This window comes from Aricia agestis, chromosome 1, assembly GCF_905147365.1.
Source record: "Aricia agestis chromosome 1, ilAriAges1.1, whole genome shotgun sequence".
NCBI classification, from domain to species: domain Eukaryota; kingdom Metazoa; phylum Arthropoda; class Insecta; order Lepidoptera; family Lycaenidae; genus Aricia; species Aricia agestis.
Window position 1 is genome coordinate 24,505,457 of NC_056406.1, and position 17,781 is coordinate 24,523,237.

At 38.3% G+C, this 17,781-nt stretch overlaps 1 protein-coding gene across 1 annotated transcript; it reads right to left on the reverse strand.

Moving 5' to 3' along the window:
• Positions 1-9,564: 9,564 nt before the first annotated feature.
• LOC121729552 lies at positions 9,565-17,495 on the reverse strand. The gene is made up of 4 exons (XM_042118101.1): positions 17,153-17,495; positions 13,592-13,783; positions 12,597-12,808; positions 9,565-11,830 (listed from the first exon to the last, which is right to left on the reverse strand). Exons 1-4 carry the CDS (start codon positions 17,332-17,334, stop codon positions 10,626-10,628), a joined length of 1,791 nt encoding a protein of 596 aa, XP_041974035.1. The 5' UTR covers positions 17,335-17,495; the 3' UTR covers positions 9,565-10,625.
• Between the last annotated feature and the right edge of the window lie 286 nt (positions 17,496-17,781).

Sequence of the window (17,781 nt, forward strand, 5' to 3'; positions counted from 1 at the left end):
CGTTTATAAATTACTTTGTTTAAATGTTTATTCCCAATAACTGTAAACCCTTAAATGGAAGATATTATGTTTGACTCTATATAAAATACAAAATATTATGTATTTTGTTCCGCGTTGAATTTGGATTGACCTGAATGCAAAACAATTGATCTAGATAACTATTTGCAGTAGCGAATACTTATCTAGATCTAGATTTTTACTCCCTTAAATAAAGGGATGGAAAGATTTTTAACGAAGCACAAAAAGAGGGGCTCTACATTTTCTCTACGACTATAGCTCCTAAGCTGTCAAGTAATGAAGCTTAAGAGAAGCAATATTAGTAGATTGTTTTCTGAGATAAGCTTTAATAATATTAATAATATATTAATAATATATCTATGGACGCTTCACACCACGTCAGTCTGGCCCCGCGCTAAGTACCTAAAGGACTTGTGTTACAGGTACCAGACAACGGAAATATATTTAATACTTTTATACTATACATATATTTAAGATTTTTATTATATCATACACATATTTAATACACATCCAGACCCGGGAACTTTGAAAACTCTTTGTTCCGTCGGCGGGATTCGAACCCGCGACCTCCAGCTTGAGTTACCGACGCGCTCACCACTGAGCCACAGACGTCGTCAACTTTTTGCTTCCTAGTGTTAGATTTTTTATTGATGTAACATAAATACCTAGAAATAAATTATACTTTCTGTTACGACTTACGTAATAATATTGTAAGTATTTTGACATACATATTGATATATAATTTAATGCATTCTTTACAAATTACATTGCAATTGCAACATAGGTTAGAATGTAAGTGGTTGTAATATTTTTATTGATTCAACAACTCTATTACAGATCTAAAGGCTCCATTTTGTCGCTTTTTTACATTTTTACATTTAATAGTGTGGCAAAATATGTTTGTGACGGAGCTTTGTTATTCTGAAGAACACTTTACGAGCTGAGATTAGTTTAACTGTCTAAAGTTTAACGATTATTTCTTTAAAGAATTCTTACCAACTCGGCATTTTTGTGTGACGAACCAAAAAGTTTAAATATCTAACTAGCTTTTAATCTATAACGATGCTGTAAGCAAATTGTGTAATTGTAATTCGTTATGTCATTTTTGTGTTAATGAAATGAAGTGAAAAGTTTTTTAACTAAGTAACATAGACTCACTTATTAGTAAAGGCTTATAAATTTACGTGGGAGAGCCATGCTTCGGCACGAATAGGCCGGCTCGACCGGAAAAATACCACGGGCTCACAGAAAACCGGTGTGAAACAGCACTTGCGCTGTGTTTCGCCGAGTGAGTGAGTTTACCGGAGGCCCAATCCCCTACCCTATTCCCTTTCCTACCCTCCCCTATTCCATTCCCTCCCCTATTTTCTTCCCTTCCCTTCCCTATCCTCCCCTATTACCCTATTCCCTCTTAAAAGGCCGGCAACGCACCTGCAGCTCTTCTGATGCTGCGAGTGGCCATGGGCGACGGAAGTTGCTTTCCATCAGGTGACCCGTTTGCTCGTTTGTCCCCATTTTCATTTAAAAAAATGTTAGTAACATAATATTTTAGGTTGTAAAGCAATTAGTAACATAGAATATCATTGTTGTAAAGAAGTAACAAATCTAGATATCGCACCGACTGTTTAACTCTGTCTCAAATAAATATAATAAACTCAGAAAACTACCAATTGAGTACCTACCCAAAAGCTCTGCAGTCTACCGCAACGTTTAGTGTTAAATGAAAGCTTTTCCAAAGCCACCTGCCACGAAATCTGGCAGCGGAAAACGCGTGCCATTACAGAACGCACGAGATAGGCTGACATAAATTTAGTATCGTATGCCACAGTTCATAGAACTTAAATTGTTTGTCTGAGGCATGAGTTGGCAGCGTGAGGCGATGTGGAAAGTCATTATGTTATCAGAGAAATGCGCGCCCCGTACTATCGGCGACCACTTATCACGCATTGTCCTATAGATGTTTATTGATTAACATTCTTGAACTTTGTGCATGTAAACATCCCCAGTATCTTTATTGCTTCCTAAAAATAAAGGGTGAATTACGCGGAGTTCGAGCTAAGATACCCGTTTTAGAAGTTCCACTTTGATAGGAATATCAATATGCATAATTTTGTATTGAATTATGTACTCTTTCTCTAATGACTTATGTTTCACAGTTTTTTTTAAAAGCATTTATCTATTCAATGACTATTAATTGAACGCGCTATTGAATGAATAGACTTCCGCAGTAAGCTCAGAAATCGGGCGTCAGATATCTCCAAGAATATATTTGCGAGCAAACACTAGTGATATTTTCAACTATCACAATTCACAATATAACATTACAGCCGTGTTCTCGCAAAAAGTTATTGAGTATTGTCTTTCAGGGCCCACAATTTACTGGAACAAAACGCTTTTCGCTATAAAACGGCTCGCAAATTGTAATTATCACCACTGGAAAATCAGATGAAATACGGCCTTACATCGCTCGCAAGTCGCAACTCGCGAACGCAGAATTATTACTTGAACACCTCGCACTCATGTAAACACATAATATTATATGATATAAGTATACTTAGCTCCCCACATAGAGCTGTGTGATGGCTTCTAGTTTGTTAATTTGTTACACGTCATTTATGAATTTCTCCTCCCTTGATGCATAAGAAATTGTCGTTGTTAAAAATAAAATACTCGTATAGGTATATAGATTATAGATGGACACCATCGCCATCATCATATCAATACAGGGTGTAACAAAACTAAATAAAGAGGACCTACAAACACCCTAAAGTAGTATCCTACTTTAGGCCTTAGGGTGTTTATAGGTCCTCTCACCTCTGTATAGAGTTCAATGTGAAAGTAGCAGCGCTGAAAAAGTAACTTTTTTTCACCTTTGTATGGGAAAACCCATGACGCTCGGGCGCTTGCCCATACAAATCACAAAAAATTGCTCTTTTAGCGCTGCACTAGGTAGGTATCACAGTGAACTCTATACAGTGTGTAACAAAAATAAGTGATAATAATTTAGGGTATGTACGAGTTCCTTGTAGAGAGTTCACTGTGAAAGTAGCAGCACTGAAAGACGATTTTTTTCACTTTTGTATGGGCAAGGACCCGAGCGTCACGAGTTTCCCCATACAAAAGTGAAAAAAAAAATTGGTCTTTCAGCGCTGCTACTTTCACAGTGAACTCATTACAAGGAACATGTACACACCCTAAAGTTAGTTTTGTTACACCCTCTTAAAGCCTCTACATTCTACAATAAGCAATGTATTGGGTCATTTTGTCTTGCTGTATAATAATTTAGAATATAATTTTCTGGAAAGTGCTAAAAAACAGTCGCTGATCTGATCTGATCAAACTTGGTTAAGGGCCCTTCCACACGACCTATTTTTACGCTCGTTTGTATCGATTCAAACGCAAGTTGAACGCTCAGCAAACAGAAGGAAGCCGACACGTTTGAAACTGTATATATTATGCCAAAACACAATGAAAACGCGCAGAAGACGAGTGCGTCAGAAACGCGCGTCGTCAGTGCGCAAAAAATACGTCGTGTAGATAGGCCCTAATGGTCAAGTGGCATATAAACCTTACTACTTACTAGTAATCCCCGTTTGTTTGTGATAGCTTAACTTTATATTATCCGTGAATTTATTACAATCATTAAGCAGGCTTTGTAGCTCGCTTTGGGCGATGTCTTGTAACTATAGTGTTACAAATGTCCAAGTGGGCCGATGCCTATCTCCGGTGTTGCCAACTATAAATAATATAATTGAATATATTTCACAATGTTTGTAACGTTCAGTTCTAGTTCATTTACTTAAATTGCTGTACGATATTATTTTGTTTTGTTTCACTAACCGCGCGGTAACCAAGTTCTAGAAGTACTAGTAGAACTTAAAATATTTAAAATGCAAGTACTTATCTTTTAATTATTAATTTGTAATCGTAACTTATTGTGCCGGAAACGCATTTGCATCACAATAATCTAGGCCCTGCCTCTGCTACCTAAACGCCAGCAGTCAAGCAGGTCGGAAATCATTTACAATGGTTACGAAATCGTAGTGGATAAGCGTTAACGATAAGATGGCTCGATGTTTAGAACATGTGGTATCGCGAGCCCATCTCTGACACCAGCTCGGCGCTGTCGTCAGCGAAATGCGATTTATCGCTGGGTCCAGCCGCTGGCCACAACGCAACCTGTTGTTCGGTTCCGCCTCTTTACTCGTCGCCTTTACATAACAGGGCTGACAGAATTATTAATTAAAAATGAATTAAGTAATTATTAATACCCGTGTTAAAATAATACTGTTAGGTACCTACTACCTCTACAAATAAAGTTTTAACATAGGAGAGCCAATCATCAAAACGACTTCATATGGGTGGTTGGTCCGTGACTTCATGGGACTATGGTCTCGAAGGGTTAGTGGGGTTTCGGTATTTTATTAGACTCCGTAATAAATTAAATATCAATCTACTTCACATGATAATGAGTTAAAAGTAAATAATAAATCCAATAAAGGAGGTATACATAATATATTCATGATGATTAACTGAAATGTAATTAAAAAATTGTAAGCCCTGAGGGGAACAAAGGGTTTTGTTAATTACTGGATGTAATGAAATGGACCGAGGGGTGAGCACAGGCCCGCAGCATCCCCCAGCCCTAGGCTTTTATAGACACCCTGTATTACATTGTAGCGCACTTCGTATTTAGCATTTTTATTGGAAAGTGGGTGTGTTAATGGGGAAAGTTAGTAAACATGGGGAAGTTCCATTGGAAAATATTAATCGATTTGCAATCGGACGCAACCCTAGCGTCGAGGTCTGCAAATTAGTAGAGAAGATTGAGTACAAGAGGTGTCGGATTACGAGCGTTGGACTGGCTGCGGCCGGCCTCCTCGCTACGACCTCGTATTTATTGTCATTCTCGCTTTCTACACCATACAAGAGCATATCAATTATTTGCAATGTATTTTCAATAAAACTAACCGTGTGTTTAATAAAACTCAGCTCGACTCTAGATTTCGCTGCAAACGAAATTCCAGTCGCGAGTTCAACAAACTTTTGTTCTTCGCTCGATCTCTTATCGCAAGTTTCACTTTATTACTGACTTTGACTGATCAACTGTGATAGAGGACGGAATACCTACGTAATCTATCTTTCGCGTTAAATTAACTTTATGATAAGTGTATACCGTATGTGACGCTCACACTTATTGTGAGTAGGTTTTAAGACTTTTAAGTAATTATGCGATGTACGATTATTATTATCCATGAGAGTAAATAACATAGCGAATAGGAAAACACGACCTCGTGTAGGTAACACACAGATTTTATAAGTACTAATGACAAAGCTGCATCAAGATTCAAAGAACAAAACTTTAAATTATAAAATGTCAGTATGAAATTCTGTGCCTCTCTGTCCATTTTCATTACCTACCTACCAAGGATTACCATGTAACTTGACGACATTTTAACTATGTTCCAGCAAATTAAACTCTTTTCAATATAATATTTTAATTTACGATTGAAAAAGGTTTATTTAATAAAAATAACGGCTTCATCTGAAGATGTAATCGGTCGGCAATACTCGGCGGTCTGGTCGCAATTACCCCGGCGCGGACTTCCATCGACAGGGCACGGTAAATTAGCGAAAAACGATCAAACGCGAGCCGCCGACCGCCCGCGCCATTCGACGCACATCTCAGTGCCCATTGATGAATAAATATACAGATCCGTCTAAACTCTAATACAAAGGGGAAAAGTGCACGTAGCGCCGCGCCGCGCGCGCCCCAACAAGCAACAAGAATCCTTTGAAATACTTTCAGAGACAAAACTGATTGACTGATCAGTGATAGAAACAACACACACTACACAGTCTTTATACTTAGTATAGGTTCCCTAGAACATTTTTTTTTATTACTATCAAGCTAATTTTTCGTGAGTAGCTTCTTATTTTTGATAAGACGAACAACAATTTCCTCTGCGAAAATTCTCGAAAGAAGTAGCTAACAGAGATAGAAATAATTTAATATTTTGATTTGATGGTCCTAAAATATGGATTATTCTATTTGTAGGAAAATGTTACTGTTAAATTATTATATAACTATTAAGGGTGGGTTGAACCAGAGGCGTGGTTATAGTTACAGTTATGGTCAAAGTTTTGGTTATAGTCAGTTAAGGCTAACTTAACTTTGACCACAGAATTTGAATTAAATGAACGTGGGCGAGGGCGCTGCTGGTAAAGGAGAACTGTCAAAAATGGCGTTTTTGTATGATGATAGCGTTAGTTCCTTTTTTCGCCACGTTCATTTAAAGCCTTGTCGAGCTCTATGGTTATCGTTAAATCTGGGGTCAATTATTGACTTTAACCAAAGATTTGATATTTTGCATTGTAGTTATAGTTAAAGTTACAGTTATAGTAAGTTGGTGCAATCCACTCTAAAACATATCAATTTACAAAAAATCTGCTGGTTAGAGTTCCGTAGTCAACCAAGTTTTGTTGATTACAGAACCCTAAAACGGAACCCTAACCAGATAATTCTTTGTGTTATTTAATTCGTGTTATTTAAAATTGAATACGTGTGCAAAAATGTAGCTAGTAGAGTTAAATTTTTGCACACATATTCATGTTTATTATGATGTTCGCAACTAGGCATCCACATTCAACATTTTTCGGAATTTAACGATAAATAATCTAATGATTTCATTCCCTGTGAACCACCAAGTTTCTCCATTTCAATAACTTATCTACTTCTCTTCAAGATTTTATATCAATGGAAATTGTAGGGGCTCGTACACGCTCATTACGTATCAATTTCTTCTTGAATAAAGCAATATTATAATGTGATTACGTTCATTATTTAATACGCTTATGTCGATGAAAGTCTTTGAGCATGCGAAACATTATAATGCTATCAACACGTGTTTTCCGACGTCTTTATTTTTTGGTTCAGTCCCAATTATTTAAACGGTTTTATAGTCTGATAAATATTTCTAGTCCTATGTATGAATATTTATTCGTTATAATAGATGGAAATTCAAATCATTATTTACAACTATGTACTCTTATTCTCCTGTCTAGTGTCTATTGACACCCTAGGTAAACGAAGAAAGAACATATTGTCGACAAAGACTTTGGTACAAAAAAGTAAAATAGAATAAATACCTACACCACATTAAATTAGCAAGAATAAATTATATTTAATGATCAGGACAACCACACCAATATTTAGTGAAATGTGCTGCCACTTCAATTCGGAATGAATGAAGAATTGTATTCGCGTTCTCAGAGCTCTTGATCTCGTAGTCTGAAGGACGACCTATCAACATGATATTCTAATTAAGTCTCTACAAAAGGCGGGCTTATATTCAGATTAATGATCGACACCAGATTTTTTTGCATTTTAGTAAATAAAGCCGACCTTCCGACCGAATTATGAACCTACTGAATTATGAAAGTTAAAATAAGATGCTGATTGTGTACATTGAAAAAATAAAATAAAAAATAAATAAAAGTAACAATACTTAAAAATTTATTAAATAATTACAAATAAATAGCCAAAGTTCAACAGGTTTCTCAAAAGTATAATAATTCAATCGGCTACGAACTCGTAGGTACCATGCGATGGAGTTTTCTTTGAAATGAGGACAAAGCATAGAGTTTATTGTTGCTATAATATGTTTTAAAAAATATGTTTATTTCAGGCTGTTTGAACCCATATTATGTTAGTAAACAATAAACCTAAAAACTATACAAGTATATCTGTTATCCATACTAATATTATAAATGCGAAAGTATCTCTGTCTGTCTGTCTGTCTGTCTTGCTTTCACGCCAAAACTACTGAACCGATTGCAATGAAATTTTGTATACAGTTATTCTAGAGTCTGAGAAAGGACATAGGCTACATTTTGATGTGGGAAAATATCTTATTTCCATGAAAATTTCGATGAAAATGAATTCGCATTGCGCGTGGCCAGCGCTCATCCCGGGGGTCCTGGGTTCGAGTCCCGCAGGCGGAACAAAAAGTTTTCAATTTTCCTGGGTCTTGGATGTGTATTAAAATAAAATTTCAAAAATCTTAAACATATTTTATGTATAATATTATAAAAAATCCAGAAATATATCGATGGAATGAACATTTTAGTTCTAATACGATTCAACAGATGGCGTTTTATTTTTTACTTTATTGTAACATAGAACTAATCATACTTATTAGTTAGTATGTTTTTGTTTATATTTTTAATACGTTAGAATATGATGTTTAATCCATACTAATATTATAAATGCGAAAGTATCTCTGTCTGTCTGTCTGTCTGTCTGTCTGTCTGTCTTGCTTTCACGCCAAAACTACTGAACCGATTGCAATGAAATTTTGTATACAGTTATTCTAGAGTCTGAGAAAGGACATAGGCTACATTTTGATGTGGGAAAATATCTTATTTCCATGAAAATTTCGATGAAAATGAATTCGCATTGCGCGTGGCCAGCGCTCATCCCGGGGGTCCTGGGTTCGAGTCCCGCAGGCGGAACAAAAAGTTTTCAATTTTCCTGGGTCTTGGATGTGTATTAAAATAAAATTTCAAAAATCTTAAACATATTTTATGTACTAGCTGTTGCCCGCGACTTCGTCCGCGTGGACTTCAGTTTATAGCGCGCGATGTCAACAAAATTGGTGTCAAAAGCTTTTATAAAAAAAACCCTGGTACCCCTTAAATCAATAGAGCTGTGCAGTGTGCACACAATAAGTATTTCATTTTTTTATATTAAACTTTATATTTTATGCCAAATTTTAAAGCTTATTTAGCCCTCCAATTACACAACTTTACCCATAAACTATTTATCATTGATAGATTTAAGGTTACGTCACACACAGATAAAGTACTGAGTTATTTAATACCGTAGAATAGATATAACAATCGAAAAAAATCGAAACTTAAATGTAAGATGATACCACGTCTTATAGAAAGACTTTTGAGCAAGCGTCAGCGCGATGTAGAAGACTCACGGCGCCATCTATTATGAATTGTTGGAACTAACTTAATTTGAACAAATTTATTATATTATATATACATTTTCACCCCCTTACAACCCTTTTTTGCAGTAAAAAAAAGTAGCCTATGTCCTTTCTCAGGCTTTAGACTATCTGTATACAAAATTTCATTACAATCGGTTCGGAAGTTTTGGCGTTTGGCGTGAAAGCGAGACTGACAGACAGACAGACAGACAGACAGAGATACTTTTGGCGTTTGGCGTGAAAGCGAGACTGACAGACAGACAGACAGACAGAGATACGTTCGCATTTATAATATTAGTATAGATTATGTGCACACTGCACAGCTGTTTTTGGGTATTTTGATTAATTAAGGGCCGCGCTACACCGGAATAGCAGCGGCGAGGCGAGCACTTTCAGCGCTGCCATTCCGGTGTAGCGCGGCCCTAAGAGGGGTACCACTTGCCAGGGTTTTAAAAAGTTTTTAAATTTGACAAATTTTGTTGGCACCGCGCGCTATAAACTAAAGTCCACGCAGACGAAGTCGCGGGCAACAGCTAGTAAAAAATAAATTAGTTTAAGTATTTGCCACCTTCTGGCGCTGAGCACCTTCAGAATGCTGTTGGGGCTGCCCCGCGTGCGGAACATCAGCGATGCAATGCGACGTCGCAGTACGGTGTGAAAACCGTCTGTGCGCAAACATCGCCGATGCACTACACCAGCGAGGGAGCCCCACCAACACCCTAAAAGCATTATTATATTGTACTCGGAGAGCGTTGATGGCCCGCTGAGTATAGTTGACCCACAGATTGCAGGTGTAGAGTGTTTGACAGAATGCTTTAAATATTGTAATCATCACAATATGTAATCATCACATCACAAACACCTTGCGAATCTGCGCGCCAACATATTACAGCGGACCGCCATCGCTCTCCTCTCCCTTTCGATGTCTCCATCGTCTTTTAAATCCTCGGTGACCACATGACCGAGGTATTTAAATTCCTTTACTCTTCGGAGCGCAACACCATTGAGCAGCACTGGTGCTATATCTACGATTTTACGAGCCCTTGAATTAAATATCATGAGCTCGCTATTCTTTACATTATATATAAGACCGTCGTACGACCTGGCGTAACTTTCACACACACTTATCATTTTTGTAAGAGCGGCTATTGATGGGCTGAGCAACACCATATCATCGGCGTAACTGATACTGTTAAGTGTTAATACAGAGACCATCAATAAAACAGCCTACTCTGGTGTCGCTCAGTTCAGCAATCAGCCTGCCCGTGTACCTACAAGTTGAAGAGAGAAGGAGACGTTATCCCCCCTTGTCTCACTCCACACACCAACCTGTATTTGTCGGAGAGTTCTCGGAGCCATTTGACCTGGTTAGTTTGGTGGCCATATTAATTAGAATTTTATACATTTATATTGGAAAGTTTGAACGGAACCTAATACGTACCTAATTTAAATGTTTTGGTATAAGCGAGCTAGCTATGATACAATTTTTCGTGTTTAGGTGAAAAATTGCCTATTTACAAAAACTAATATATGTTAATTATAATTATTATGGTTAGTTAATGACCGTCGTGGAGATTGCTTGAGGTTTTTTTTATAAAATGCTTTTGCTCACACGCTAGTGTGTTTCTTCTCATTAAATTGATCATAGTTGCTTTCATCCTTTCCGTCAGTCTTATTTATCTGGATGACCGTCTCCCGCGGTTGCAAGATCAAGAAATACACGAGGAGCAGCGCATAACTCAGTGACATCGCGCCCAGAGTCACACACACCACGTAATTTCTCCACCAATCATGGAGTTTGTTATCGATAGTCGCCCATAATAGGATGAATATAATGATCTCTACCGTGCACACCAGGAACCAGAACGCGTGCCACACGCGGACGTGCCGGAAACGGATCTTGAACTCCATCAGGCAAAACAGGTAAACGAACGCGAGAAACAAGTAGAACGATCTCCGAACCGAGCTGGCCTGGGGAACTATCAGAAACAGGAGCATCACCTGGTAGTGCGAGAACAGAATGATGATCGCTAGGACTGGGAAAAAATTAATAAATGCGGCTATAGAGAGCAGGCGGGCCACGAAGAAGGAGTACCAGCCGAGGAAGTGGACCAGCGCGGCCGTGGTGTCCGGCGGCTCCAGGCCCCGCATGTACCACCGGGGCGCTCGGTGGGGAATGTCCGGCTCTTCCTGGACGATCTCCCGGTGCTTGCGACGCGGCGGCGCCGACAGCCACGCGGGGAGGGCCTCGGCGTTCTCCACCATGCGCTCCGCCCACACGGCCAGCGTACCCGGCCGCGGCGCCGGTGCCAGCGGTGGCGGAGGGACGTCCACCGTCTCTATCACGTATTCCGGCTGCGTGTTACGCCTGTACGGTGCCACCCGGTCAATTATGGAGATCGGTCGCACGTACTCGTCGTCGCTATCCAGGCGGTCCTCCGGCGACACCGGCGGGGTGTAGTCGGAGCTCGTGTCGGATTCCGTGTCGTCGAAGAACAGGGAACTTTTCGTCTTTGCTTCAGAAGACCTCGGCGAAAACTGTATCATGTCACTGATGACCTGTTCCCTGTCGTATTCTCGGGAGGATGTGGATCGTCGTTTCAGAATCGGTTCGTAAATATGTTCAGTTTCGTTGTCTTTACCATCCTCAGGATTTTCTTGTGTGTCAGTTTTGTCCATCACGTGAGATCCTATCGTGAGGTTCCACGGGTACCTCCGCCCGCATAGTTTCTCCCTCTCGAATCTTCTATACATAGTCGCGGTACTAGCCATTCTCAGCGACGACGCAACTAAGCTAACAGCTTGTATATTAACTGCAAATAACGAACGATATAGGTCAACGATGTAATGTTATGACTTTGCACTTTGGCAACATAATATTTGTTAAGTAAATGAAACTGTTGCAGAGCTAATACTTATTACAGTGCCTAAGTAGACACTAGGGGAAGTAGGTAGAGGACGTTACTCAGTTATTCCGTCTATACTCTTAAGAGGATTCGACACCACCATTTTTCCATACAAACGTTGTCCCCTGTTTCCTCCCTGGATAATGCCGGTAGAGTTATGATTTTTTTCCTGAATATCTATGGCCACTATTAGCATGTCCCTATGTTTTCTTTTTTTTTTCATAATTTTATTATAAAAAAAGATAAGAACGTCCAAAAACTTAAAAAAATGTCCAGATTTTCCTCTGTGTTCAAACACCCAGAAAACAAAACTGGCTAAAATATACAAAAAAAGGAAAACATAGGAACATAGCTCAAGCCTTGCTTTAATTCTTAATGAAAAAAGTACTTAAATCAGTTAAGTTTTTGAGAAGGAGTCAGCGGACAACGAATCGAAGATTTTCTGTTCTTTTATTAGAACTTTTGTCGTGTTGTCTCTATCGCGCTCTGCGGTGGGAGACTTGAGATTGGTGAGACAGCAATACATTTTCAAATACCTATTTTCAATTTCTCTCGCCCCTGGTGTATCCTCTTAACTACGTTATCTATAGTCATTCGATGCTAAAATGCTAAAATTAACTTAAGTACCAACTACTTACTACTTTTAAGGCTCGTGTAACTGGTAACTACTTACTTTTATCAAAAGCTGGATTGTTGAATCGTCCCATCATATCGAGTAAGTTGACAACGGCGATCGGGGCCGAATGTATGAACGACTGAAGGAACAAGTACAGTTCCATGGGAGACGGCTTCCTAGCGCGAGAAATTGCTTCCTTTATTCTTTCGTCATCTTCTTCTCTGGACGCATACATTGCCTCCGTCCACCAGAATATAAGGTAAGTGTACCTAAAATATAATACGTAGGTAATCTGAATAAGGAGTTAGCTTACCTAACGATAATCCTAAATTTTATTGTTCAGTAGGTATAGTGTACTACTTAAGTACTAGGTTCCTATTTTAATGAAATAAATGGATATGAGGTTTATACCTACCTATTTAGTATTTAGTCAAATTGCCGACTCCAATTTAATTCAGCAAGTAGGTACGTACCTATGTACGTACTTGGGTAAATTTACTTATTTTATAGCTCGGCTTCAGCTGGTCAAGTGTTTTTTTTTTTATGAAATAAGGGGGTAAACGAGCAAACGGGTCACCTGATGGAAAGCAACTTCTGTCGCCCATGGACACTCGCAGCATCAGAAGAGATGCAGGTGCGTTGCCGGCCTTTTAAGAGGGAATAGGGCAATAGGTGAGGGTAGGGATGGAAAGGGAAGGGAAGGGATGGGAATAGGGGAGGGTAGGGAAGGGAATAGGGTAGGGGATTGGGCCTCCGCTAAACTCACTCACTCGGCGAAACACAGCGCAAGCGCTGTTTCACGCTGGTTTTCTGTGAGAACGTGGTATTTCTCCGGTCGAGCCGGCCCATTCGTGCCGAAGCATGGATCCCACGTATACGGTTTGTTATACTTACAGCCTATTTGTCAGCATTTAATAGCTCAGTAACGTATTTTGAACCTACAATAGATAGTTACATATTATAGTAAATTTTTTTTTTTTTTATGTAAACTCAATACTGTATGGAATTCAATAAAGCTTTATTTATTTTTATTTATTATAGTAAAATTTTACCTTCCAATAGCAGCCACAGGAAAGAAGACTATGTTTGAAATTTGTGTAACGATCCAGAATATTTCCTTCTTGTGTATGTTCAGTGAAAACGCTGACTCCTCTGTCTGCAGCCCCGGAGGTGGGGAGGCGAGGGTGAATATGACGGAAATTAGAGCTGGTAACACCATGAGTATCGAACATATTGTGGCTATTCTGTGAAGATTACAGAAAGTTAGTTTCATCATGGAATGGTTTCATTGATCCTTTCACAACAATTAATTTGGTCGCAAGTTTGAGACTTGCGACAGCTACACGGCCCTGTTCCCACAAAATAATGCAACCCGGGTTACATCGTTTTGTAATAATAGGTAAGTATAGTTTAAAGGCGAATGCAGAAAAATGTATGGACCAAAAACCCGTAATCGATTGAAACCGACTGAATATATCGCATAGTAGACTACGTGCTACTACGTACGTATTGAAAATACTGCTAGCACTCATTGCAGTTTATTTCAAAGTTTTACAGTATGCAGCAGAAAGTTAATAATAAACAGTATTACAGTTATTACATGTTAACTGCTAACACTGAATTTTTTTTAATCGGACCATAGTTTCTGAGATTAGCGCGTTCAAATAAGCCCTTTCAAATAATTTCCCCCCGTTTTTTTTACATTTTCCTCTATTTCTTCGCTCCTATTAGTCCTAGCGTGATAAAATATAGCCTTCCTCGATATGGACTATCTAACACTGAAATAATTTTTCAAATCGGACCAGTAGTTCCTGAGATTAGCGCGTTCAAACAAACAAACTAACAAACTCTTCCGCGTTATAATTTTAGTAAGTATATAGATTTTGCTGTAACCCAAAATGTGGATTTTTTAAAAACACTGTAATCCGGGTTGCAGCGTTTAGTAACCGTGGTAGCCAGTAGGATAACAATCGCCCAAGTTTGAGCGTATTTTTATTTTTGCAAAACGCTGCATACCTACTGCCACGACAAAATCAAAATCAAAAATATTTATTTCCAAATAGGTTAACAAAGTTAACACTTTTAGAACGTCGTGTCTACATGAGGCCTATCACCACATGTTTTTATAGTACTTACTAGCTGTTGCCCGCGACTTCGTCCGCGTGGACTTCAGTTTATAGCGCGCGATGTCAACAAAATTGGTGTCAAAAGCTTTTATAAAAAAACCCTGGTACCCCTTAAATCAATACAGCTATGCAGTGTGCAAACAATAAGTACTTCATTTTTGTATGTTAAACTTTATATATTATGCCAAATTTTAAAGCTTATTTAGCCCCCCAATTACACAACTTTACCCATAAACTATTTATCATTGATAGGTTTAGCCCCAATTTCACCAACGTCTGTTAGTGTTAACAGCTTGTTAAAATATTCTGTCTTCTCTTTCATTCATATGAAAAACGAAACAGCTAACGTGATACTAATTCGAGCATTAACTTTAACAGTCGTTGGTGAAATTTGGTCTTAAGGTTACGTCACTGCCTGCACAGATAAAGTACTGAGTTATTTAATACCGTAGAATAGATATAACAATCGAAAAAAATCGAGACTTAAATGTAAGATGATACCACCTCTTATAGAAAGACTTTTGAGCAAGCGTCAGCGCCATGTAGAAGACGCACGGCGCCATATGAACGCCATTATGAATTTTTTGAACAAATTTACGACCCTTACAACCCTTTTTTCCAGTAAAAAAGTAGCCTGTGTCCTTTCTCAGGCTTTAGACTATCAGTATACAAAATTTCATTACAATCGGTTCGGTAGTTTTGGCGTTTGGCGTGAAAGCGAGACTGACAGACAGACAGACAGACAGAGATACTTTCGCATTCATAATATTAGTACAGATTATGTGCACACTGCACAGCTGTTTTTGGGTATTTTGATTAATTAAGGGCCGCGCTACACCGGAATGGCAGCGGCGAGGCGAGCACTTTCAGCGCTGCCATTCCGGTGTAGCGGAAATCGCTGCGCGGCCCTAAGAGGGGTACCACTTACCAGGGTTTTAAAAAGTTTTTAAATTTGACACAAATTTTGTTGACACCGCGCGCTATAAACTAAAGTCCACGCGGACGAAGTCGCGGGCAACAGCTAGTTATGAATAAAAACAATAATATATAATAAAGTAGGTATGATTAGTTCTGTTATAATAATGAAGTAAAAAATAAAGCGCCATCTGTTTTCATATATTAGAATTAAAATGTAAAAATATTTTCTGGATGGAATATAGGCCAACACAACACACTCGAACTCCTTAGAAATGCAGTAGGAGTTCTATAAGATCAGATAGATTGATTATTATTATAGCAAGTGATAATATTATTAAACATAATATTCTAACGTATTAAAAACTATAAACAAAAACATAATAACTAATAAGTATGATTAGTTCTATGTTACAACGAAGTAAAAAAAAGCGCCATCTGTTGAATCGTATTAGAACTAAAATGTTCATTCCATCGATATATTTCTGGATTTTTTATAATATTATACATAAAATATGTTTAAGATTTTTGAAATTTTATTTTAATACACATCCAAGACCCAGGAACATTGAAAACTTTTTGTTCCGCCTGCGGGACTCGAACCCAGGACCCCCGGGATGAGCGCTGGCCACGCGCAATGCGAATTCATTTTCATCGATATTTTCATGGAAATAAGATATTTTCCCACATCAAAATGTAGCCTATGTCCTTTCTCAGACTCTAGAATAACTGTATACAAAATTTCATTGCAATCGGTTCAGTAGTTTTGGCGTGAAAGCAAGACAGACAGACAGACAGACAGACAGACAGACAGACAGAGATACTTTCGCATTTATAATATTAGTATGGATTGATAATTAAAAAAATACGATAAAATAATGTTCTAATGTAAAATTATAATTTATAAGTAATCATCTCATATACTTATTATAAACCATGTATGTACCTAAAAAATTAAAGTGTCTTAACACACTTTGCCGAATTTCCGCGGCGGAAGTTCGGCTTGATTCCGCCTGTAATGTATTTTAAATTACCGATGACACACCATGCCGAAATTCCGTCGCGATATATTGTATGCGTTTGACATTGCTGACGATAATCATGCGGAATTTCCGCCGCGGAACTTCGGCATAGTGTGTTTAGATACAAACTCATTATTTGCAAGTTGACGTGTTACAGGATAAAGCATTTTGTCCTAACAGGGCCGTAAAGTAAAAAGTACGTGGATTCTTTTCGATGTTTTTTGATATTAATATAAATAAAGGTATACCGTATATCTATCGTATAATCGTACCTAAAATACACGAAAATGTGTAATTATTCTAAGGGCACGTTATTTCGTTAACTATATACTTTAAATACATTTTTAAGGTCCGCAATATCTATTAGGATAAGGTACTTACAAGTCTTACAACAGAAAATCATAGCCACCCACTTTTGTGGGTTACAACTTAAAAACGACTAACGACGGCATAGAACTAGCGACTTCTAGCTCGAACATAAAAACGCTAACGATGTACTGGACCACATAGGTCGTTAACATTTTATATTGTTATAGAAAAATAAACTTACGTTTTGTCTCCCTTAATAATGTTTTCTACTATGAGCGCGAAATCAAAACAAATAACTAGTAAGTACACCACTAGACCACCACACGATGGCAGCACTCTGTGGAGCAGTACCGCCTGCCAAGCTGGCAGCTTCCATCCCAGAACTTCTCCGGATATTTCCTTGTCATATTCACACACCACCATTCTTAACCACTAGACTTTAATTCCACTCTCATTATTACTTTTTCTTGGTCACCTAAATACTATAGTCCTCCAATGTTTTGAATTTAACCAAGCTTTGTTTGCGAACAAATGAGTCAAGTTAAATGCAACCCACGCCTATTGATAAAGAGATAACCGGATAAGATAACTACGTAGTCGAAATGATAAGCTCGACATACTTTTCATTATTTCAAGAACACAATTTACCTAGCTGTGAAAAACTTCACAAAATGGAGAAAGATAGTTAGATGCCATCCAGGGCCCCCGTGCATCACAGGGGACATGACCCCCCCGAAAATCTAAGGTAAAATTGAAAAATCTCAAAATCTTGCCAAAGAATAAAAGGAAATTTTTAGCTATCCCCTAACCACCACTTCGCCCGACAGCTGCTGTGAACCCAGAACCGTCCGAGGGCGCAGATATAAAAAA